This window comes from Hydra vulgaris, chromosome 04 (assembly GCF_038396675.1).
Source record: "Hydra vulgaris chromosome 04, alternate assembly HydraT2T_AEP".
NCBI classification, from domain to species: Eukaryota; Metazoa; Cnidaria; class Hydrozoa; order Anthoathecata; family Hydridae; genus Hydra; species Hydra vulgaris.
This window is the reverse complement of record NC_088923.1, coordinates 13642501-13670135: the sequence shown is the minus strand read 5'-3', so window position 1 is coordinate 13670135 and position 27635 is coordinate 13642501. Positions and strand designations below refer to the sequence as shown.

At 25.9% G+C, this 27635-nt stretch overlaps 1 protein-coding gene across 1 annotated transcript in view; it reads right to left on the bottom strand.

Annotated features, from left to right (window-relative positions):
• Positions 1-10145: 10145 nt before the first annotated feature.
• LOC100212796 (cytochrome P450 4C1) overlaps positions 10146-27635 on the bottom strand; it is a 68971-nt gene continuing 51481 nt past the window's right edge. Inside the window, exons 5-6 of the mRNA XM_065795505.1 lie at positions 26033-26327; positions 10146-10743 (exon numbers count right to left, since the gene is read on the bottom strand). Coding sequence (XP_065651577.1) covers positions 10529-10743; positions 26033-26327 — 510 coding nt within the window. The 3' untranslated portion in view covers positions 10146-10528. The remainder of the gene's footprint in view (positions 10744-26032; positions 26328-27635) is intronic.

Genomic DNA, 27635 nt, shown 5'->3' with positions numbered 1-27635 from the left:
ATAAAAATGAACATATAAAAGAAAAAAACACTGATTATTGTAATTGTAAACAAAAAATAGATTGCCCTCTAAATGGAAAATGCCTTTCGAAAAATGTAATTTACAAGTGCATTGTTTCCTCACAAAACAACCCTGATAAACAATATATTGGCTTAACCGAGGGGGAATGGAAAAAACGTTATGCCAACCACAAACAATCGTTTAAACACAAAAAATATTCAAAAGAGACTATGCTGTCAAAATATATTTGGGATTTAAAAGAAAAAAAGAAAAATTTTAATTTACAATGGTCTATTCTAAAATCTGCCCCTGCCTATAATAACATTTCCAAAAAATGTATGCTATGTTTGCAAGAAAAATTTGAAATAATTACTCATTTGAATCAAGAAAGTTTATTAAATAAAAAATCTGAATTAATTTCTAAATGTAGGCACGAAAATAAATACCTCTTAAAAAATTATAAAAACAAATGACCAAATTAAACTATCCCCATTCCAAAGAAAATTATTTCATAATTACTTTCTGTAACTTCCCGTTAACAAAAAAATATAGTAATTAAAAATTTTTTATAATAATTTATAACTTCCTGTAAAATATTTTTTTCTATAAATTGAATTTTTTTTGAGATTTAGTAACTCTTCCTGATGATCCAGCAATGGTGAAACTCCGAGTCGAAGATAAAAGTTAGATAAGTGTTTTTTACTAATTAATTATTGCTCTGTTCTTTAAGAACATTGAGCACTCTATTTGAAAAATACACTAACATAATTTACATATATATATATATATATATATATATATATATATATATATATATATATATATATATATATATATATATATATATATATATATATTTATAGGTGCCCAAAGAAGTGCTTAAGATCTGATCACAGAGCACAGCAAAAGTGCATTTGAAAGGAAGTTCACATCTTCTTCTTTTCCAATGTTAAAAACTTTCCCAGCGGTGCACAGTGACTCTAAACAACAAAACAATGGTAATTAACCACTCACAAATTTTCTCTAAGTTAAGTGTCCTTTTTTAAATAATATTAAATTGTAATAATTTTTTATTTCAAAAGTATATATAATTTTTTAACAAAACTTTTATTTTGTATTTTATAGTAAAAAGAAGTGAAAAATTGTGTTATTATTTTCAAAAAAATCTGAAAAACGTGAGATTTTTATTTAACTAAAAAAGAGTTGTTTTAATTTAAATAAAAGTGTATATTATTTTAAAGATAATTTTTTGGCTCTATATATTTCAAATTTACTAAAAAGAAAAAAAAAGTCTGATTTTTTGTTTTAGTTTAAAGATTTTTTGAAAAAAAATGTAGCAAGTAATTGTATTTTTTTGGTAATATATATTAGCTAAAAAAGTTCCAAAAATTTTTTTTTTTTTCTAGTTAATTAACATTTCTACTTTTAAAATATAAAGGGATTACTACGGTCACCTGCGGTATTGGAAGTTATAAAAGAAATACAAATGTTGTGAAACACTTTAAAACCTTGTTTTCCGCCATTTTTGAAAGTATTTTGTTATAATCAAACAAATGAAAATGGCGGGAAACTTAAATTTTTATTTTTAACTTGTATTACTTGCTCTAATATAGTTTTTAAATCATAAATATTAAATATAGTTTTAAAAAACGTGCTTTTTTCATAATAAACTATTTAAAATTTTGTTAAAATATTTATTGACAATTTTAAAGAACAATTTATTATTCGATAAGTACAACATGTTTGAAAAAGCTTAACTGAACAACTTTATTATTTCCTGTAATATAAAGTTAACTTAGTAATATAGTGTTTTTAAAGGATGTAACAGCGTGACAATTGTTAAAGCCAGAACAAAACCAAATTTTAAACAGTGTAAAGATAAAGAATATATAATGTAATTTAAAATGTTTCTGATATATTATTTTTATTATATTAATGGTTTTTAAAAACAATTGCAATAAAAAGATAAGATCTTATCCCAAATATACGTGAATTAGGAGTGGATAAATAAAGATTATGGAAAGATTTACTTAATGAAATAAAAAATACTGAAGAAATTCGCAAAGAAAACTTAAATAAAGTAAAGGTTGCTTTAGTTATATTTATTTCAAAGGTGAAGAAAAAACTAAACTAATGTTGACGAAATTATGATACATTTATACAAAAAGAAAATCGTTGACTTCAAATAAATCTTATGAACAATAAAAATAGCCATTATGGCTCCGGAAAGGTCTCCTTAAACAATGGGGTGTTCTTGGAGAGCGAAGCAAAAGAAAAAAAATAAAAGAACTAGCCACTGAACATCATGAAGCTCTATTTTTAGCTTCTGCAAAAAGTTCAAATGCTGCTGGAGAAAAAAAAATCCTCCGTGATAAAAAACAATATTTTTTAATGTTTTAGAGATAGAAAAAGTTGATGAAACTTTGGATAAAACCTTTCCCACTAATATGAGTGTAGAGGGTGTTCTTGCGTTAAAAATGAACACTGATCTCAGCGATAAACAATACCAAATGATCAAAAACTCAGCTCTTGTACACAATGTGCATATTTATCCTACCAAGCACGATATTTTCGAAGAAAAATTGAAATGCTTTACTGAGAATACACACTTTTCTGAAATTTCTGCAAAGTGTACTCTTCAAAGCATGTTAGATCACACTGTGAGTAGAATAACTGAAATGATTGATATGCCTAATTGTGGTCAAAGTAACGAAATATTTGGAGTTTTATATAAAAAGGTTGGTTTTAGTGGAGCATCAAGCCAAAGTATTTTTAAACAAAAAGACAATACAAGCAACACAAGTATAGAACTTAAAAGTGAAGAAAATCTTTTTAGTACAGCTTTTGTGCCTCTATTGCTCAAAGTAGAGGATGTCGAAATTTGGAAAAATGGAAATCCTTCAAGTTGTCACTTTTGTAGACCTCTTCATCTACACTATAAAAAGAGAGTCCAATTTTATCAAGAAAAAAAGAATCAGATCTAAAATCAGATCATGTTTTTTGATACAGGAAGAATGGTGACCTTTAATATCAGCTATAGAGTTGATCTTACAAAGTTTGATAATATAGTAGTTAACGCACTTACAGAGACAAAATCTACTCAATCATGCAATGTGTGCGATGCTAAACCCAACGAAATGAACAATATTGATTTATTAAAAGCAAAAACTGAGAATGAGTCAGCCTTGGGGCTCAGAATTTCAGCTTTGCATTGCTGCATAAAATGCATGATATTTATTCTCCAATTGAGTTATAAAAATGAAGTTAAAAAATATTAGCCAAAAACAATAGAGGAAAAATTACCTGTAGACTTAAAAAAAAAAGAGATTCAGGTACTCTTCAAATAACGGTTAAGCGTATATGTTGACATGCCTAAAACTGTCTCTGGAAATATCAAGGAGGGCAATACTGCCTAAAGAGAGTTTAAAAATAGTGAAGTTTTTTCTGAAATTACTAAAGTTAATTGTGATATAATTGAAAAATTTCATAATATTTTCATAACCATATCTAATCGATATTCTATTAATATCATTTATTTAGATTAGATTTATACTGCACTGAAACAGCTAAACGTATAGTGAGTTTGTACGACTGGTATGTTATACCTCCTACTGTACATAAACTGCTACTGCATAGTTCTTCTATATAACAAAAATTACCTTTGCCAAATGGGGTATATTCGGAAGATGCATCGTAGAGTTTAAATAAACAGATAAGAAATTCTAGACTTAAACACACGGCAAATAATCAAAGTTGAACACAATGATGAATCAAATGCACTACCTTCTAGTAAGATCAGATCCAAAAGTATCAAGCATATCTTTTAGAAAACATAAGAGCTATCGAGGAAAACCATTACCAGACGAAGTTATTAAATTAATTGTAATGTAAATAATAAAATAAATGTAACAAAATAAAGTTTTTTTTCTCTATTTATCAACGTCCTTTAAAAACCTTTTTTTTTTAATATCAAGTAGAGTAATATATATTGATAATATGTTTGTCTCGAAGATTCTAAAATTTATAGAAAATTTTTTTTGTACGCGTAAAAAATGTCACGTTTTGTACTCGTTTGACAATTTATGTCAAATTTTATTTAATTTTGACCGTTTTTTGATCGTCGTGAGTCACTGTGCGGTGGCTTTGAACCACGAACCTCTATATTATGAGGCAAAGTGCGCTAACCACTGCTGTACGGCAGCTCAAACCACCAAGTGTAGGACTTGAAGAACGACTTTTTCGTTTTAAAGCTCTGCGAGCTAACCATTCAAGCTATTCACTATTATTTATGATAATCATAATAGGGAGAATCAAAGATGTTTCAGAGATTTATAAAGTTAAGTTAGAAATACATAAAATCTTTTTAGTAAATTTGAAATATATAGAGCCAAAAAATTATCTTTAAAATAATATACACTTTTATTTAAATTAAAACAACTCTTTTTTAGTTAAATAAAAATCTCACGTTTTTCAGATTTTTTTGAAAATAATAACACAATTTTTCACTTCTTTTTACTATAAAATACAAAATAAAAGTTTTGTTAAAAAATTATATATACTTTTGAAATAAAAAATTATTGCAATTTAATATTATACAATGTCTTGTGCATTATCAGTTTTTAGTATTATAGTAGTTTTTAGTATACAAAACAACTTTATATTTCTTTATTTTTTATATTATATATATATATATATATATATATATATATATATAAACTAAGTTTTTATATATATAAACTTAGTTTCTATATATATATATATATATATATATATATATATATATATATATATATATATATATATATATATATATATATATATATATATATATATATATATATATATATATATATATATATATATATATATATATATATATATATATATAGAAACTAAGTTTTTGCCGAGTTATAATTTGTTATATCTATGTGTTTATGCGAGAGAAGTAAATCGTTTGTGTTTCTATGTATTCATAGAATATTCTTACTTTATAATTGTACTTAATAAATGAAAATAAATAATATTCAGGTATTTATTTATTGTGAAAATAAAAAAATGAACATTTTTGTTTTATAGGAATTATTGCCAAGGGTATTGTTTTGCGTTTTTTTGCTTGCATCAATGAATTTTGACAGAGAAAGCTAAAAGAGTGGAAATTTGTCGAAAATGGCATCGTCAGATTTTTATTTATTTTCACCCATGAAATCGGCTTTGAAGGGGAAATTTTCAACAATGCTGCCGAAATTATGCAGGATGTTCAGCTCTAAATCAATACAAAGCCCCCTGAATTTTTCGCAACTGGCATTGCCAAGCTGCCGGACATATGGCGAAGATGTATTGAGAGTGATGGTAACTATTTCGAATTCCTTAGAGAGGATGATTAATATATTTCTTGTTGTATGTTTCGTAATTCTATTAAGTCGGCAAGAACTTTTCCATCCCTGTATGTCTTAAAAACGAAACGAACTATACTACCACAGCGAACAGTTCAGGAGTCTGGAGTCATAGCATGCCATGACATGAGCAATCAGCTGACAGGTGACAGCACACAGGCAGAGTTTCGTTGACAAGTGCCATTTTGCAGCGGACAAAACAAGTGCAACTTTTTTGGTTTGTTTCATTTTCTTAAGTCTGGTCCGTGTCAACGTCACGAAAGTTTTTTAATAAATAAAGGAAGTATCCAGAAGTTTACAGAAGCATGCAGAAGCCTCCAGAAGTTTCTAGAAAAAGCATCTGGAAGCATCCAGTAGCATCCAGAAATATCCAGAAACATTCAGAAGCATCCAGAAGCTTCCAGAAGCATCGAAAAGAAGCATCTAGAATCTTCCAGAACAGGTTCACACAGGTTCATTTAACTATATAAGAGACATGTAAATCGACATGTAATTCAGTCAGTATATGGAAGTCAATCAGTCAGTATTATCAAGACAGTTTATTGAAGTGAGTTTTATCAAAGTGTTTTATCGAAGAACATCAATACAAGAAGTGAAATACAACAAGTGTTTCATTACATCAATACAGTCCACATCCAACCAAGACGTTGTGTTCCACAGAGCATTATTGTATCCTAACAAGGTAAATGTAACACGGTAAGCCTTGAGAAGTGTGATTATTTATTTTTATTATTTTTATGACTTCAAATGCAAAAACGGCTCCCGACAGTCTTGGATTGGAATTAAGAAAGAAAACTATTGGCGATTACGTAAGTGAAATGTCATAAAAAAGTATTTGTGATAAATATCGCGTGAAAAAATGGACCGTATCAAGACTATGTTTCAAATATCGTTCTACGGGAAAGTTGGCAGCAGATAACAAAGGTGGAAAACCGCGTTCCACCACTTCTAGAGAGGATTCTATGATCGTTAGATCCGTCAAGAAGGATCCCTGGATATCATCAGTCGAGATACAAAAGCAATTAGAGCTGCCTGTATCGGACCGAACAATCAGACGACGTGCTGTTGAAGCCGGATTGTTTTCTCGACGCCCTGCAAAGAAACCGCTGATTTCACTAAAAAACCAGAAGAAAAGACTCCTGTTTGCTACATCTCATATTGACTGGAATGATCGTGAAGGTGTTCGTAATAAGGATCAACTGTTTGAACAAATCCAAAAGGCCTGGGCAGCGATTCCACAAAGTTTCATTGATCACCTGATGAAATCTATGCCTTGACGATGTAAGGCTGTGATCGACAACAAAGAATTCGCCACGAAATACTGATAGCGATATACAGCTTGGTCAACATTTTGTCGAGTTGCACTTGTTTTGTCCAAAAGGGAATCAACTTTTTTTTAATAGTTTTGATTAATTTATTAATTTTCGTGTACAAATAATGAACTATGTGATGAATAAAACTTGAAGAACTTTGTCTCTAAACAGTTACATAGTTATTTCTCTAAATTGAAAAAATGCAGCACTTTAATATAAAGAAACTAAATTAGCATTATTTGGTTGCACTCGTTTTGTCCGATACTGTAACTCTCTATATACTGTAATTATATTTAATATAATTTCAATATATAGAGAGCTATGTATAATCTTGTAATTATATATTACAAACTCTTTTAAAATATAATTAAAAACACACAAAGTATAAAATAACATTTAGATTCAGTTCAATATTATATATTTAAATAATATGTATACATTGTATTTAATAAGGATTGATAAAAAATATTGCCAAATTTATAATTAAGTAAGATTTACATATTTTCACAAAAATTACAAATTATAATCAGTATTCATATATATATTTGTAAATAAATGACATGACAATGAAAAATTTTTAAAAATACAAATACATAGCTGTTGCTTTAAATTACAATAAAAAATAGCAAAGGAAGTCGTTTCAAATACCTTTTTCAAACAAAAATATTTATGAAACCCGTTACTACATTTATAATATTGCCAATTTATTCTTTTTTTAACTGACACTAAGCTGAAATATTTTGCCGTAAAATCTTGCTAATTGCACGGGTGAAATGGGCCCCTGGGCCCATTTTAACCGGTTTGGAGTGTGTTATTGTTATTTAGTGAAAAACATAAATTGTTAGACTATTCTCATAAAAATCTTGTGCCAATAAAAAGATAACATGTTAAAGCTTTAAAAATTATCAAAATAACAAAATAAACATAAGTGTTTTTTACGATTATAGTAAAAAATATTTAGCTCAAAAAATTTTCAAAAGTACTACTTTCAAATATTCCTTTTGCCAAAAGATAACAATGAAAAAAACTTATTTACGGATGGTTTTCTTAAATGTTTATAGTCTGCTGCACAATATTCTACAGTTAAATTTATAACAATTATTGTCCAAGCAAGAGATTTGATAGGGGTCCATCTCACCTTAAGGGCCTGTTTTAGACCACTTTCCCCTACCGTAAAATGAGGTTACTTAGGTTAAAAATGAAACACTTTACCTAATAATTTTTAATGCATAATATCAGATCATAACGGAATTGGTTATAATATATTATAACAATCATATTAACATCAATATAACAGCAAATATAAATTTTGGCGTAAAATTATTGCCATGATTTTGAATCATTTTGTACCTGACTCAAGTTAAGCTGATTTCGGGATTATTTAGGTCAGTTATTCATTTAAGTCTGTCAAAGACATAAAAAGTACAGAGTACAAAAATATTTTTATAAAACCAAAATAAAAAAACAAAATGCACTTCCTATAAAAATTATGAAATAAATCACTCAGCATTGTACCTACACACTTTTGTTCCGATCGAATCAAAATTCCTTATCTCCTCTTTTGAAACATCATACAGGTGTGTAGCTTTGTGTAAATTGGCAACATCCTTCCTAATGCACTTGCTCACAATATTAATGATATTGACATTTTACTATGGTCTTTAGTTACCCTTTTTGTTCCTCGTTTTGTCAAGACTTTCTTACTCGTGGGGTTGTCAGTCAATTTGTCTCATCATAGTTTACTATATTACCTGGATTAACATCCTTGAGTGATACTTCTATTTCATCAAAATATTAATTACAGAGAAATTGACTGAAGCCCATGATGTTTTTATATTTAATGCGTTTTATATTTAATGCCTTTTGGCAAAGCTATAGCAACAATCAATTCCTGGAGTATTATTTTTAAATTCCTTAATGTTTTTTTTAGTTTCATCTAAATATTGTTTGACCCATTCGACCAAATCATGGCGTCTAATGGATATCCCAATTTACAAGCAATTTGTAATTTTGAATTAAGGCAGCTTCTTCTTCATTACTAAGGTCTTAAGGTCGGACATAAGATTTAAGAGACTTTTTACATTAACATGACTTTCTTAGTGTTTCTCTTGGTATCTTAAAGCCTAATGCCACCTCCCTAATTGACTTTCCCTTATCAATCTCTGCCAAAGCCTTCTCAACCATTTCGTAAGAATAATTGGAATATTGTCTTGCACCTAACTGTCTATTGTATTTTCTCGGTATCTAAAAATGAAACAGTTTTACATTTTCAAATTATTTTTGTTAAGACACAAAATATTGCTTGATGTAGGTGGCTAGAATTAAGCAGTAAAAGCTTAACAAATAAAATCAAATATAATCTGAACGAGTGTATATGATATAATTGTCTTTATAAATTACTATTACAAAATAACTGTTTAAAAAATTTGAAATAATTGTTGACCCAAATTACCCCGAAGGCCTCATTTCTTAAAAAAATAATTTTTACTAAATCACCTCAATTATAAGTTATAATATTACAACATATGATATAAATATTAGCACTAGTAAGTTTGATTTATACCTTTCCCTCCTGTAATGCTACTGTAAAATATACTTAATAAAGTTTTACCTTATAAAAGTTTATTCAATTTTAGTATAAACAACTTTGAATAATTTAATTGATGTGTTGCTAAGATTTAGTGACAAAAGTGCATTAAAACAAACAATATGCTTCCTTACCTACAATTATTTAAAAAAAAAAATTGTTATTTTAAAGTTTATTGCAGAAAAAATGACCTTTTAAAATAAAAATGAAAAAAGTTTATTTTTTTGATAATATTTTCAAAAAATCTTAAATAATAATTTTTTTATATAATAATTGTTATTTTTGAAATTTTTATAAAATTTTGCTTCTTTTGAGACCCAACATGACATACTTTTGAAAAACTTTTTTTTTATATAATATTAGGGACCCATTAAAATTTTAAAGGTCTTGAGGAACCTCAAGAAAATTTCCTAGAGCATTGATATTTTTCCAGAGTATTTCTGAAATGAATAGACAACTTTTGCACACCCAGGCTAAATGAATTGTAAAAAAAACTAAAATTCACTCCACCCTATTACTTACCATTACCGTAGAGATTAAAAGCTATTATTACCCATTATTAAAGACCTCAAAATTTGATAAAGTAACCCCAAGTTTTACGGCTGACCAAAGTAACCCCATTTTACGGTATTAAACCTATTACTTTCCTGCAACATCGCCTTCTGTTTTTCGGATAATATTAGTGAAATTTTTTATGGAACGTTAGTTATTTTAATAAGTGGTTGAATTATTTCACGATAAACCAAAATTATTTACGAAAACAGATATCATATTTATTGACAACAATTTTATCAACCTGTAAAATGTCGATATCGGTTTAACATCAGCCTAACCATTGAAAATACATATTAGTGTATAGATACGGATATATTTTATGATTTGAAAAAGTCCATTTATAAAAAATTTTCAATTATAATAATATAAAATCTTCTAATAATATAAAATCTTATAATAATATGAAATCTTATAAAAATATAAAATCTTTAAATAATATAAAATCTTATAATAATATAAAATCTTATAATAATATAAAATCTTATAATATTACAAAAAAACCAAAATTAATATGTGGGTTAAGATAATTAAATAAAAAAAAAATTACAAGTTTAACACTTTGATAATATTACCGGTAACTTTATTATATTATCATTATTCTATTTTTAATGCCGGTGTCAACCGTATTATTATTTATTAGACGAGTAAAATAATTAAATCATTCATTTACTTTTTTACATTTAAACAGGCTTTACTCTTATCCATAACGGTTCAACGGTTTTAATAGTAATCGAAATCATCTTCTTATAATCTAAGTGCTTAGGGTCTACCGAAAATTCGAATTGCAACAACGCTTTGACCAAGAATGTTTTGATTTCAAGCAAAGCAAAATTCTTTCCAATACAATTATATATACCTTGCCCAAATGTAAGGAAGGATAATGGTGGTATTTCACCTGCAGTCAAAATTAAATGTTGTTAATAACATACATACATGAAAATATATACATATATACATAAAATAAAGTTGGGAATGGTGATAATAAAAAAGGAGAAACAAAAAAAAGACAAAACACAAAAAGATTTTTTTATAAATCATTAAACTTGATAAATTTTAAACTTCATTTTTTTTTAATTTAAAAAAAAGAAAACTCCTGCTGAATTAAACTTAATTAATAAGCATCACATGAACAAACATATATTTTATTTAAATCTTTTCTCTTCAAGAAGTTTCATAAATTCGGTATTTAGAACATATTACAAGCTACGAATAGATTAGTACAAATACGAGAATTTTCCTTGAACTTTTATATCTCTTTATTTATATAAAAGATATAAAAGTTCAAATAAATTTAATCAGCATTCCCAACTGTATTTTATGTATTTATGCATATATTTTCGTGTATGTATATAACATTTCAATACATATATATATACTAACTTTTTACCCTATATCCTAGAAGAAATATACAATTTCAAATAAATCGTAAACTAATATATAAATTTTAGACGTATATATTCATGCGGAGATGTTTTTTGCGAAAGCAATAGTCAATATTCTCAACAAGGTTAAAGGTTCTATTAAAAATTCAGAAAATAAAAGCTCAATAAAAGATAGTAATTAATTATTTTTCGGAATTAACTGGGGATTTCAGGACGTAGTAAATTACTCTACAACAAGGCGTATGGCATTTTTTTGTCAGCATAAACAATAAAGCGTCCGCTCCTGTGTGTGTGTTTCTATTTATATATGAATATAGATATATATATATATATATATATATATATATATATATATATATATATATATATATATATATATATATATATATATATATATATATATATATATATATATATATGTATATATATATATATATATATATATATATATATATATATATATATATATATATATATATATATATATATATATATATATATATATATATATATATATATATTATATATATATATATATATATATATATATATATATATATATATATATATATATATATATATATATATATATATATATATAACAGAGTATTAATAAGTTAGCAGAAAATCGCTTAGCAAAACATTTTTTATTTAATACTGTGTTTCATCAATAAAGTCCACATTCTGCCAGTGCTCTGAATGTCAAAGTAAAGAAGTTCAACTACTCGCAGGTAAACAGCAGGAGTAACTATGACTCTCTTAAGGTAGCAAAATGCCACGTCATCTAATTAGTGAAGCGCATGAATGGATTAACAAGATTCCCACTGTCCTAATCTACTAATCAGCAAAAGATTTCTGATGAGTCCTTATTAATTAAATGCAGCGTTAAAGAAAAAATTAAGTTATTTTCTATTTATAAATATATATTTACACGCACACACATAGATTATATACAAGAATATTGTAGATAAATGTTATCTAAAAAGTTATAGATTTATCAATCTATGATGATATCATCCCCAGAACTTGGTTAAATGGAATCATTTATTGGCTAGATGGAATTAAAGATGAGCGTAAAGCAACAAAAAGCAAATAGTAGATAAAAATGTGGGAAAAACTTACTCTTATCATGTTCTGAAAGTGGTAATATTTTTTTGTTTAAACTTTTGAAATTAGGTATATTTTATACAACTGGAAAGCTGTAGGTTACATCATCTTTTTGTTTTTACTAAGATGAGCAGAAGATGAAAATGAGAAAAACACTATAGACGGTAAGCGACCAACTTAAAGTTTGGTAACGTTAAAAAAGTTCTGCACAATAAAAATCATACAAATTTTAACTATAATGGGTCTATATAAATTATTTAGGTTTATTTTTTTAATTTTTATTGCCCAAAATTTGCCGGTTTTTCCTTTACCACTTAGAATTAGATCTTAGTTTGATTTGAAGAAGTTATTTAAATAATTGTATTTATGAATTATTAAAGAATTACGTTAAATAACAAGAATATCAAGTGATGTTCAATTTTTGATTTTAAATGTTAAGTTTGAATAAAATCTAACCATGTGAGCAATTTATTCATCTAGCTTATCATAAAATTACCTGGCTCTTTAAACTCAATTAATAGCTACATCCTTTCAATCTACTTTTAAATCAGGTACATTTTAATTCTTTTCTCATTGAAAATGAGTAAAGATTTATAAAATGTAAATTTATAAATTAAAATAAAATATACACAAACAAATGGAATCAGAAAGTTAGAAAACAAAAAAAATATTTAGCATTTAAGTTGGTTATATAAATAACTATATATTAACTTTTATATATACTCTTTGGTGTCTAACAGACGGTCCCCCCCCCCCCTAATTATTTTTCAAAAAGTTTCCACCCAGGACATTCTTATTCCAACCCCCGGTTATTAAATTTTAGAAAAAATTCCATCCAAGACAAGACAATTTTTTATAAAAATTTTCTTTTTCACTACTTACTTACGCTACGTAATATCATTCATTCAAAAAACTTTGTTTTAAAAAAAAGAACGTTCTATTTTCTTCTTTCTATCGTTACGTCATTATTTAAGTATTTTTAAAAAAATTAAGTATCGAAAAAAACTCGAAATTATTCAGCCCCCCTGCTTATTAAGTTTTAGTGACATATACAACCCCCCCGCCCCGCCGCTTATTCCAACCCCCCGTTCTATTAGGCACCAAAGAGTAAGTAGGTAATACTATAATTATAGTTTGTTATATAATATTATAAAATTTTATTATTTTGTTTTTAGATTTACGATGTCAATTAAAAATTAGGCCAATAAAGTTAGAATATAAAAAAATTTTAACCTCAGTTTAGTAACTCGAGATTTAAAATTAGTTATCTATAAGAAATTCCGCACGATTCGTATTTTCTTTTTTGCAAAGAATAAATTTTTCATGATTATTTTCCAGTTAATGATAACTATTTAATGATAGTTATATTTATATTTGTTATAATTATTATATTAATACTAATTTGTTTTCTTATGTATTATATGTAACTTTGTTTAGTATTACCAATTACGATTTCTTATGGTTCTATTATTCAACTTAAATAGATTGGAATTGGTATATATGTAAAAACTTGTAGTGCTTACCTGCATAACACATGACAATGTTATCCTGCTAGTTTGTTATAACTGCTATTTACAAATATTTATCATAAAATAAATTTTAATATAATGGATATAAATGAAACCATGACATAGTTGTGTTTATTATACCATAACCTGCAAAGTTATTTATGCTTTTCATTTTCAGTATTTAATGAATTGTTTTGCATAATAACCCCATAAAAGATAATAAGCATACTTTTTATTTATTTTAAGTAGGTTGTGATGCCTATTCTAAATTTAAGACAGCGTGAGTTAAACATACCTGATGAAAAAAAATAGGATTTCGCTGATGAAAAAAATAAGATTTAACAATACAACCTACAATAACAATGTATTCCATGACGATTTATTTTCAGACAAGCTTTAATTTATATATTTATCTTTTTCTGACATCTTTTCTTCCAACAACGCTGCAAACAACACCATTAGAGTCATAAGTTACTGAAAGGAAAAAAATGAAATTTATAGAGCAAGATAACAATTAACAGACAACTTAAAAGAATGCAAACGATATGAATTAGAAGAACAAGATGAAGGAATTGAATTCAAAAGGACCGATGATCGCGGAAAAAAAACAAGACGAATATAAATTTTCGGAGCATTTAGGAACAGTTACAGTAAAAAAATGAAACTAAATTGAATGACAAGTAGCACATTAATGAAGTTTATTAGATGGCACAGAAGACGCTAGCTCTAAACAGTGTCCATTATAGGATTTTTAGAAAAGAGAAAGAGAAAAGTTTCTAACCATTATCACATCACGACGATGTAGAATATATAGAGATGAAGAATAGAAACCGGAGAAAAGAAGTGGCGAGCACAATAAAGAGATGCAACCTTAGCAGATACTAATTTTGCAATCAATTTGATGTATGGTTTCCAAGAAAGATCGGAAGTAAGAGTTAATCCTAGAAGATGAAGAGCAGATGACTTATCAAGCACATTACCGTTCATAAATATAGCAAGATCTAGATTATTGCGATAGCATTTTGCTGAAATAAAGTGTGTTATATCTCAATAAAAGTTCACCAGCCACTGTGAGCCTCATGCTTTAGCAGAAGTGAGATTCTTTTCAAGCTCAAATGCCCCCTTCAAGCAATTAGAGAGTGTTGGCTATTATCAAGACGGGAATAAATGGTAGTATCATTAGTAAACAATGCCATCTTAGGTAGGAAAAACTCTGAGAGATGGTCAATTTTAATTAAAAAAAGTATAAGCCAAAGGCAAGAACCTTGAGAAATCACTGAAGTGACAGAACACGAAAAAGAGTGCTTTCCATCGAGAACAACTTTTATACTACAATTAGTAAGGAAGGATTCAATAATCTCAAAGATGTTACCCAATACATAGTAAGAGAGAGCTTATGGAGAAGATGAGCATGCCAAAGATTATCAAAGGTTTTAGAAATCTCAAGAGCGATAGTTTTAGCCGCATCTCCACATCTATCTAATGCACAATAAAACCTATCAATAATACCACTAACAAATCAGCAGTAAAACGAGAAGATCGAAGTCCATATTGATGATCAGAAAGTTATAGAATTTACGACGAGAGATTACCTTCTTTATTATGGGAAGAAAATATTATATATATATATATATATATATATATATATATATATATATATATATATATATATATATATATATATATATATATATATATATATATATATATATATATATGTATATATATATTTATGTATATATATATATATTTATATACATATATATATATATATATATATATATATATATATATATATATATATATATATATATATATATATATGTATATATATATATATATATATATATACATATATATGTATATATACATATATATATATATATATATATATATATATAATATATATATATATATATATATATATAAATATATACATATATATAACTTTTTATTGTTTTCTAAAATGAAATATTTTTTTTTGTTTATTTTATATTTTTTGCAAATAACTTCAAGATAAAATTATTTTTTTTAGCATTATAATTTGCAAATTATTATTTCAACATGTTTATATTTAATATATGTTCTATGTGCTTAAATATATGCTTTAAGGTCTATTTGGAGGGAATAAAAGGTGGGAATTTTAGTCCAGATCTAACAAACGGGAGGGAGGGGGGGTATATTTAAAGGAGGCTAAAATTTTTTTATGATATAAGGTTATATGGACTTACATTTTGTAAGTGTTTTAGTGTCTAACATAGTATGTTTTTTATTTGTAAAAATTTTATAATTTTTTTAGTAACTTTTTATTGTTTTTTTGATTAAATGCTAATAATATTTTGTCAATAATAAATAATAACTGCCTTTCATATATAACATTACTCAGTTAAAAAGATTATACCAATTTATTTATAACTTTAGTTTAAGTTCTTGATAGAAATTTGTTATTTTTACACATTGCTATATTATTTTAAAATGCCAAAATTAAATATGACTAGTGGTAGAGGTAGAATATAATTAGCTTTTTATATTACTCTCTGGTTTATTTGCTTACACTTTATTTTAGATAAGTTAAAGAAAGTTAACTTAAAGTTCAATCTAAAAATAAAATTTCAAGTTTTATTATAATAAGCGTCATTTTTACACACTTTTTTGATGCTTAACTATGTCTAATAATTTAAGAATTGAAATTATTAGACTCTATTGAAATAAAAGAAACTAGGCTAGGTGAGGTGAATTAAACCGTACTTGAAATGAAAGAGATGAGTTTAGGCAAGCTGAGATAAATTGTTGTCGAAATGAAAGAGATGAGTTTAGGCAAGCTGAGATAAATTGTCATCGAAATGAAAGAGATGAGCCCACACAAGCTGAGATAAATTGTCGCCGAATTGGAAGAGATGAGTCTTGGCGAAAAATATTTGAAATGAAATAAATTTTAAACAAAATAAAAGAAATCAGGTTACGCGAGAACTTAATAGGTATAGTTGCATAGCAAGAAATAATATTAGCATAGAGAGTAACTACCTCAGAGAGTTAAACCATTTTTGTTAGTATTGTCGCGCAAAGAAGTTTTTAAATAAAACTCATTTTTTACACTGCAATTAAGGAAAAGTTGTAATAGCTCCTCCTCTCCATATTTACCATTGTTGATTGATTTAATGACCGAAAACTATGCTGATCATCCTATCAATCAAAATTGTTTTAAACACATAAGGTGTTATAATTCTTCTATATCTTATGCTTCCTTCACAGTCAAAATCGTTCCTTCCTCAAATAATGGCCCTTTCTGTTTTAGTGTCGGTGGGAAAGTTTTGCATCGTTGTTGAAAATTTAAGGCCTTAAGAAGGTGTTCTCCCCACATTTTGTCAGTTTTATATCTAATGCAGCAGTATCATTCAGAATGAAGCAACCTGGTAATGATGGTTATATACATAAGTTAATGCAACTCTTAAAAACTTTAATTAATCAGTAAAACCCATTTGCTCTTGCATTTAAAAACATGGCAGAAGTAGAGGTTGAAGAAATCCACTGAGACACTATCCGTATGTTGCAATTCCTTACCACTTTGTTTTTGATAGTCAAATTTGCAAATGGAAAGTTAGGCAAAGAAGTAGCAATAAGGTGATTGTAATAATGTATAAGTCCAACAGGTGAAGTATTTTATTTTAGATTGTTACTTTTGCACGTTAGAGGTGCAGTTTCTTTTGAAGATTTGCAAAATGTTAATGGTACAGTTTTTAATACATTACCTGAAGCATGTTCTCAATTAGATCTGTTACAAGATGACGCTGAAGGGAGAAATACGTTCACTAAGGCTGTTGAATTTGGTTGTCAAACAAATTGAACAATTGTTTTCCACTATTTTGACCTTCTGTAAACCTGATGATCTTTAAATCTTTGGAATGCCTCTAAAGATTCTATGATGGATTACATTTACCGTTCTATGCCCCTAGTGCTTGCTGAGCAGGCAGCACTGTGTCAAACTGAATCTTTAATTAATCAAAATGGCAAAACTTTAGTTGATTATAATCTGCCTACTTAAGATGAGTTTTTAGATTCTGTCCAACAAAATGAAGAGGAAGATGTTCAGGTTTTTATTGACAAAGCAATCGAGTTAAACCGTTATTAAATGATAATCAGCATCAAATTGCTGATGCTATCCTTTCTGTTTTAAGTGAGCAACCTAATTATGAAAATAAAAAGTCTAGATTTTTTTAATGGATGACCCTGCAGGCTGTGGTAAAACATTTACATACAACTATTTAATTGCTGAGATTAGCAGTAGACATATTATAACTGCAACATCTGCATGAACAGGAACATCTGCAACTCTTTTCAAAAAGGGTTGTACACTTCATGGTTTGTTCAAACTTTTTGTGCCGATTTGGGAAAATAACACATGTAGTTCTAAATTCTTTACATGGCCAACTCCTAAGGCAAGTTAACCTGTATTTACTAGATGAAGCATCCATGATACCCAAACATGCTTTAATTGCTATTGATAAGTTACTTTAAGATGTTTACAATAACAAGTTTCCTTTTGGTGGTAAAGGTATTCTTATGGGTAAGGAATTTAGGCAAATACTTTCGGTTGTAAAGAGAGGGCAACCAGCTAATATTGTTGAAGCCTGTATAAAATTTTCTCAAAATTGGCAATATTTTCAGCAATTGTCATGAACAGAAAATATGAATGAGTTAACACAATTCAATTCAAACTTACCTTTTACTTTCAAACGTTGTCAGTTTCCTATAAGATTAGCATACTCAATGACCATAAATAAAAGTCAAGGTCAATCTTTTGAAAAGTTGGTATTTATCTCAAAAATCCTTGCTTCTCACATGGTCAACTCTATGTTGTATGTTCAAGAACAAGATTGTTTAATACTTTATTTCTTAAAATTGATGAACATTCATTACAAAGTATGTCATTTAATAAATGCTACATAAATAATGTTGTATCTACAAATGTACTATATCTCTAAACAATTATGGTTTTACTATTAAACACCTCATTTTTTTATAAATAATTTAACTAATATTATACAAATAAGGTTGTGTACGTAAATATTTGTAATTATTGTTTTTGGTATGTGTTTTTATGTGTTATTTGATGCGGTAATGTATGTTGTTTATTATGTGTTTATATGAGTTAAGGTTTTATGGATTTGTATTTTGAAAGTGTTTATGAGTAACAAATGTGTAAACACCTGTTATATATGAAGAGTTTCTATGTGTATTATGTGTTATAATGTTATGTGTTTATAGTTTGTAAGTGGTTATCATGTTGTTTCCATGGATTCAAGGTGGTTTGACTTGGCTTTATTTACACCAAAAGTGTTGTCCTTGCTAGCCAAGCGGTGTACTGACATTGAGAAACACACAATAAAGTCTGTTTGTAATAATAAAATGTGTACTACAAGTACATTATGCTGTTAGTAAATAAAATATGTTCAATAAACTCTGGATAACTTATAACCTTTAATAACTCAAACTATTTTTAAAACTCCAGTTGAGTCTTTATTTATGAATTATACTCCTGATAACTCAAACATTTTCTAATAACTAATTTTTTTACTCTAAAAGCAATATTTAAATTATTTTTCTGCCACTTATTTGGATCATTATTACTTATCAATTTGTAATGGATTGTTATTTTATTCAATTAAACGCTGCATTAAACATAAAAAAAAAATTTTCATTTTATTTGATTTGGAAAAACATTTTACTGGATAGCAAGTTTTTTTTACTGGAAACCCAGTTGTGTTTTAGCAAATTTACAACTTTAATTATATGTGAAAGTTTATTAAGTCAAAATCTTATCCTCTCTCATTATTGTTATAAGTTGTTATTGGTGTCTCATTATTAGTCGTTATTGGTGTGACTAAAAATAGCTAATGCTATGCTTTTCTTAATCACAGCATTAACAACTATGTTAAAAATGGTACAGAAACTGTTTTAGTGTAGTGATGTAGTAGTATGGGTGTAACAAAATTGGTTTTTATCAAAAAAATTATAAATTGGTCTATTAGAACATTCTAAAAACTTTCCACTTTTTATATGTGATGTCATTTTTTTATTTTATTTTTTAATTGTTATAATTTAATTTAACAATTAACCCATTCTTTAAATTAAGCCAATGATATATTTATGCGATGTAGTTGAATAATGTTTACAATCTTTATTTAGCACTTGTGACCCATTTTCTGTGTTATCTTTTGCTTTTTAAATAAATTTTATTTGGAGGATTAATAATAATAATTTATCAATCTTTATTTTTAAAACCATAAGTTTCCTAAAACAGCGGGAGAAATGCTACGTAACTGTCTTTTATGTTAAAAAATATTGAAGTAAATAAGTATAGTTTTAAAGTATAGTAAATTAATTGTTAACCAAAAGCCAAGAATCTTTGATTAAGCGATTTTCTACTGTTCATTGATTTAAAAAGACTAAATTAAAAAAAAGTTAGATATAATAGGGTGTGGAAAAGGTTTACCCATGAGCCAAATCGTACGGTCATAACTGCTAATATTTATTATTATTATAATTTTTTTTTTTTTTATGGTAATTAATGTAAACAAACTTATTATTACTATTACTATACTTTGCATTAATTTTGTTACCTTATATTAATATCATTATATATTATTGTTAATATTGTTTTTATTTTTATTATTATTAACACTATTGTAAAAATAATTTAGGGAAAATAAATAGCTTGTTGTTGTTGTTTTTTAACTTTATAGTTTATTACAAAATTTGAGATTGAAAAACTTAAAAATTTAAATTTTTTAATTTGATAATTAAATATTTGATCCCAGCAGCCCCGGTAAAACTTTTAACAGTACCTGTCTTGGTCAAAAAAATTTAACAATACTTTATGGGACAGTCTTGGGAAGCTAGATAATTAAGATAGTACTCAGTTCTATTTCTTCCAGCATTTTCTAATATTATTTAGATGTTTAAAATTTTAGTTTTTCGTATAAATAACTTAGAAGTTAATTTATAAGAATACAAAAAGTATTCTTATTAAATAACTTCTAAGTTATTTTATAAGAATACTTTTTGTTAAAGTTTTTACAAAAATATTATTACACTAAAGTTATTACACTAAAGTGCATTATCTTTTTTGAATCGTTTTTAAGGTTCAACCTTAAGAGCCTAAAAAAATTTCAATGAAAGCCCAAATTCTTCTGCAGAAAAAAACACAGAGCTGTCTACTTCTGGTATGAAAAGGCTGGTATCAATTCTTAATCAGGTTGTAACATGTATGATTAGTCAGGTGAACATCTAATAATTTTGATCAACCATAATATCTATATGATAACTATTTTGTAAAACTGGAAGTTAATAGTGGTAGGTGTTTCCTAAAGGTAAACTTAAAAATCTCAGAAAAAAATCAAATTTTATATCTAATTCTAATTAAAACAACTTATTATTAATTCTCTGTAAAAGATTTTAGAGTTAAATCTCAGCTACTGATTTTTTTTTTTTTTAAATCTCCAAGAAAACTATGCTATCTCAAAATAACATCAGGCATGTTTTGGATCTGATGAACTTGTTGATGTGCTTTTACTAAAAGGGCTCAGTATGTTGCTTTGTGCTTTACTCATCTTCTAGAATCACAAAAATGTATTCCTGAACAGAGCAAATCTTTACTTGAAATGGGTTCTGGAAGTCTTTGATTATATGAATATGAATACTTGGTGAAATTGACTCGGCAGCATTCATTTTTCTAACTGTTATATTCTTCTGCATAATTAATACAGTAAGCAACTTCAATCGTGTTGCCTGTGCTTATTTTGACAATACTTGACAAAAGTATTGTCAAAATAAGCACAAAAAACATTAGATATATGTAAGGCTATTTTTGCAACAATAGTTATATTTTAATTATATAAAATTTGTATTTTTAAATACAAATTTATATAATTAATTTTTAAATGTGGTTCTAATGCAAACTTTAACCAGACTTTACTAGATTTAACTATGGCAACTTGCAAAAAGTGAATGAGAGTTTCATTAAATTTCAATATTTGAAATTTTTAAAACTAATTTTATAAGAACCAAAGAAAAATATGTATACTATTATATTTACGCACGAAACTACTAGGTAATCTTTCCATTGTTATATTCACTTCAAGGATATATTATCCACAATATTAATTAAATAAACTTCTTTGTATATACTTTTGCTTATTTACTATAGATACAAAACTTAAGGTAACATCTATAAACGAGAGTCTTTTCAAAACATGTGATTAAATCCATACAATAACATTATTTCAGAAAACCTTTATAACTTTTTTTGATAATCATTATGAATGCAGTGAAGGAATAAATTTCAAATATCGTTTAAAGATGGGAAAACAAACTTAAGATGAGTTAAGTTAACTTAAACATAATTAAAAAACAATGTATATAACATTTAAGTTTATAAACAACTTAACTCAACATTTCTCCAAAAAAGGAATTTTTTTTTAAATTTTCTTCTTTATACTCGGCCGGAAACGTTGCATAAATAGGCCAAAATTTAGAAGGACTTTTTTTTTGCCTTTCGGCCAGTCTTTTGCTATTCTGCTTTTTGTTACACTCTTAGTTAATATTGTTTGTTATTTCTAAATTAATAAGATGGTGATTAAAATGTTGAATAAATGTGCAATTATTGATTGTCGACCTTGCTATAAATATAAAAAAATTTAATTTAATTCTAATTTTGCAAGTAAAGCTGTTTTTAGTTTCCCTAAAGATACTAATTCAGAAGAGAAATGGATAAAATTTATAAACAGAAAAGACTGAAAACCAAGTAAATATTCAATTATATGTTTATATCATTTTGCACCAAAGTATTTAAAATATGGGATACAAGTTAATTTAAAACATGAGTTAAATCCCTTTTCAACCTAAAATTCTAAACTTTCGAAAACCTTCAACTGAACGAGATTCCACTACTTCAGATGAAATTCATACATTTAAAGAAATAGATAAAATGAAAAAAAATTGATAAGCTTCATGAAGCTTACTCTCCAAATGGGTTTAGTTTTCAAAGATATGAAAATTTTGTTTTATAATATCATTTATTTTTTGCGGACTCCATTCATTTTACTAAATCAATAAGCATTTCCAGCCAACATTGACAAATGCGTACCGTATGGTTTTCATCTATGCTTATGGGAACGGGTTTTAGAGGGGTAAGTGTTTTAGTTTCTGGACAGGTTGGAATAGTTATGCAAATTCGCTTGATTGGGTTTAATCTGGTTTTTATCAGGGTCAAAGCAGCTCAGGGTTTCCCATAAGGTTTCCAAAAAGATTAAACTGATAATTAAAAAAATCATGATAAAACTTACTCAATGGTTGCCATTTACAAATCGTATAGTGCGTGAAATAAATTTAAAAATTTAACTTAAATGCATTCTATTTTTTGTATACATTATATTTACATTTTAATTAAAAAGAGATTGTTTTTTCAGTGTATTTTTTCATTGCAAAACTCCATTAAAAAGATATTGTTTTAGAATTTCATTTATTTATTACCATTAAATTTTTTTTTTTTTAACAAAGTTTAACATACATGTTTAACATATGATCCAGTAACTATTAAATATGTAGTAACTATTCCAATGAGAGACTGTTTTTGACACTGATCTTTGAATATCAGTGTCAAACTGCCAAATGTTGTGATGGACAGGTGATATTTAAGAAATTTAATGCTTTTAAATTGCTTTTTACAGATCCACTCTTTTCGATTGATTTTTCTATATTTTATGCAAGCAAAATAACTGGTGTTAACAAAAGTTTACCCACTAAAATCCACAAATTAAACAACTTTTATTTTTTGTTTTGATAAATAATTATTAAAATAAACTCCGATGTTTGTTTACTTTTAGAATTTTGTGTCTGGACCGACAGACAAGAGAGCAAGTTAAAAAAAACGTGGTAAAAAATTATAATAACAAAATAAACAAAATTTAAAAATTTAGTGTGTGTATTATAGTGGCACTAATATAAAATAAAATTTAATGTATATTATTTCTTAGCTAATAATTGTTTTTTTTTTTGTTTTTTTTAAATTGGACCACTGCATTTGTTATTGTTTGTTATAAGAGGATGTCTAAATAAATACTCTTGCTCTAGCAAGAACAAAAAAATTTTTCAATTACTTTTACTTAGAGAATATTTTTTTACGCACTTTAACATCTATTTTTCTTTTCTTTCACTGAACATTTTTTATGGAAAAGTTAGGCTATAAAAATTAAATTTTTTTTGTTTTTTCCTAAGTAATTACATTTGCTAATAGAGCAAATATTAAACATTGTTGTCATGCAAAACTTTTTATGGAATTGTCATTCAAACTTCATAAGTGGTTTTTATACTACTTATAACTTTATTTACTTCTTTTATATTACCGCTTAAATGATTTTTTTAGACTTGTTAAATAATAAAATGATAAAAAATGATAATAAAATGATAAATGGCTTAGCATGTACATTAAATTTTTATATATATATATATATATATATATATATATATATATATATATATATATATATATATATATATATATATATATAATATATATATATATATATATATATATATATATATATAGATAGATAGATAGATAGATAGATAGATAGATAGATAGATAGATATATATATATATATATATATATATATATTATATATATATATATATATATATATATATATATATATATATATATATATATAGATAGATAGATAGATATATATGTTATATATAAATAGATAGATAGATAAATATAGATATAAATATAAACATATATATATATATATTTTTGAATATAAAGCATAAAAAACAGCTGCGTACAAACTAAATTTATTCTTCGTAACACTTCGATCTGCTTTTGCACAGATCATCATCAGACGTAAAATATAATATTATTATATTTATTATATTTTATTATTTTATAGTATTATATTTTATTATTTTATAGTATTATATTTTACGTCTGATGACGATCTGTGCAAAAGCAGATCGAAATATTATGAAGAATAAATTTAGTTTGTATGCAGCTATTTTTTATGCTTTATATTCAAAAATATATATATATATTCATGTACAACAAGATATGACATTGAAACATGTATATATATATATATATATATATATATATATATATATATATATATATATACATACATATATACATATATATATATATATATGAATATATATATATATATATATATATATATATATATATATATATATATATATATATATATATATATATACATATATATATATATATACATATATATATATATACATATATATATATATATACATATATATATATATGTATATATATATATATATATATATATATATATATATATATATATATATATATATTATATATATATGTGTGTGTGTATCTTTTTCAGTATTGCCAAATAATGTAAATACTTGTTTTATATTTTTAATATGGAATTGGTTATCCCTGATTCGCAATTTTCTTGATACTGAGTTTTGTATTTTTTGTACTTTTTCCAGGTTTCCTTTAATGGTCATTTCTTTTTCTTCAACAGAAACGGTTTTACTATTACACAGTTTATTCATAATAAACTTGATTATTACATCTGCTGATGACAAAGAAGCATCTTTTCTACTAAGAGATTATGCAGCTAGTTTTATTGGTTAGAGATCATTAACCCAATCACATAAAAGATTAAAATTTACTTCTGCCACCATATCCATTTTGTTTAACTTAATAAAGATATTTGGTAATATATTATCAATCATATATAATAAAATGCTTAACCATATTAGTTAACAAGTACCATCTAGTTTTTATGTCTAAAGAATACAAATATATAAGCGATTAAAAAATTAGTTAACAAATATTGGATATATTCATCGGATTAAAATACATGAGAAAAAATCTTTAAAGTGGATATTTAGATTCGATCAGAAACTCTTATTATAATGCAACTTTAAACACTAAAATTTTGACCCAAACCAAACATAGCCTGTTTATAAGCAGTTTTTGTTTTCTTTTGGAACTCATTAGTCATAAGTTTCAATTTCTGAAATTATTTTTTCTGTTTGTCTGTCGGAAGATATAAGTGTTTCTTAGGGAAAATGAAGATTGTATTTTAGAAATAAAAAAAGAATAGAAAATCATTACAAATAATTATATCAAACCTGTCAAAAATCGCTCTGGTCTAAATAAATAAGGATCATGATAAACAGACTCATTCATATGTGCACTGTCAATAGGAATTCGTAAAAACGAGCCAGCAGGTACATCATAGTCACCAAACTTTGTTTGATTCTTGCTTATTCTACCAATAAATGTTGCAGGTGAATGCATGCGCAATGTTTCTTTAACAACACAATCTAAGTACTTGATACTTAAAACCTCCTCATATGAAATACTTTTTATATCAAATACATTCTTCTTTATCTCTTCTCTCAGTTTGTTTTGAACACCTAAATTCTAAAAGTATTGTATATATTTATACATACAAATGTGCATGTGTGTTTATGTCTGTATATATATATATATACATATATATATATATATGTATATATATATAAATGTGTGTGTATATATATATATATGTATATATATATATATGTGTGTGTATATATATATATATATATATGTATATATAAATATACACATATCTATATATATCTATATCTATATATATATATATATATATATATATATATATATATATATATATATATATATATATATATATATATATATATATATATATATATATATATATATATATATATATATATATATATATATATATATATATGTATATATATATATATATATATATATATATATATATATATATATATATATATATATATATATATATATATATATATATATATATAGATCTATAGTTTGTTGGCTTTGGGAAGAGCGGAAGGAAAAAAGTGATTCTTACGCCAACATATACGTCACTTTTAATTACTTTTAACTTTCGTCCAACATTTCCGTGTTGGACGAAAGTCAAAACCATTAATTTAATTACAAATTAATCGTTTTTTAAAAAAACCACAAAAACGCAAATTTAATTGACCAGAATGTTTTTAAAACATTTTGAATGTTTTTAACAATATAAACAATGTTTTTATTTTAGTTTTTTTTAATAAAATGTTTTTATTTTTATTTTTTTTAATAAAATGTTTTTATTTTTATTTTTTTTACTGTAAATCATGCGCGGAGTGTTGCTACATCGACTATCTTATAGCCTGACTCGCAAGGGAGTGCTGCTACATCGACTGACAATTAGCCTGACTCGCAAGGGAGTGCTGCTACATCGACTGACAAATAGCCTGACTCGCAAGGGAGTGCTGCTACATCGACTGACAAATAGCCTGACCCGCAAGGGAGTGCTGCTACATCGACTGAGGGTTTGGTTGGGGCAGGCAGTCTATCATTATTAAAAAAAAAAAATTCCGGTCTTGCATTTTAATTTTTACTTTTTGTCAACAAAATATGGAAAAAACTTTCGGACAACATCTAAGGGTTCTATATATATATATATATATATATATATACAGCGGTGGCCAAAAATTAAAGACCACTCATATTTTAGTTGGTTTCTTAATCTTTAAATTAAAATTAAGAAGATTCTAATTGAATCGATGTATACAAAAACGTTCTAAGTCATAAAAACTATTTTTTCGGGGAACGAGAAAAAACTTATTAAATCCAAAATTATTACTTTAATAAATTCAAAAAAAAAAATCTGGGTGCTATTTGACATCTTTAAAT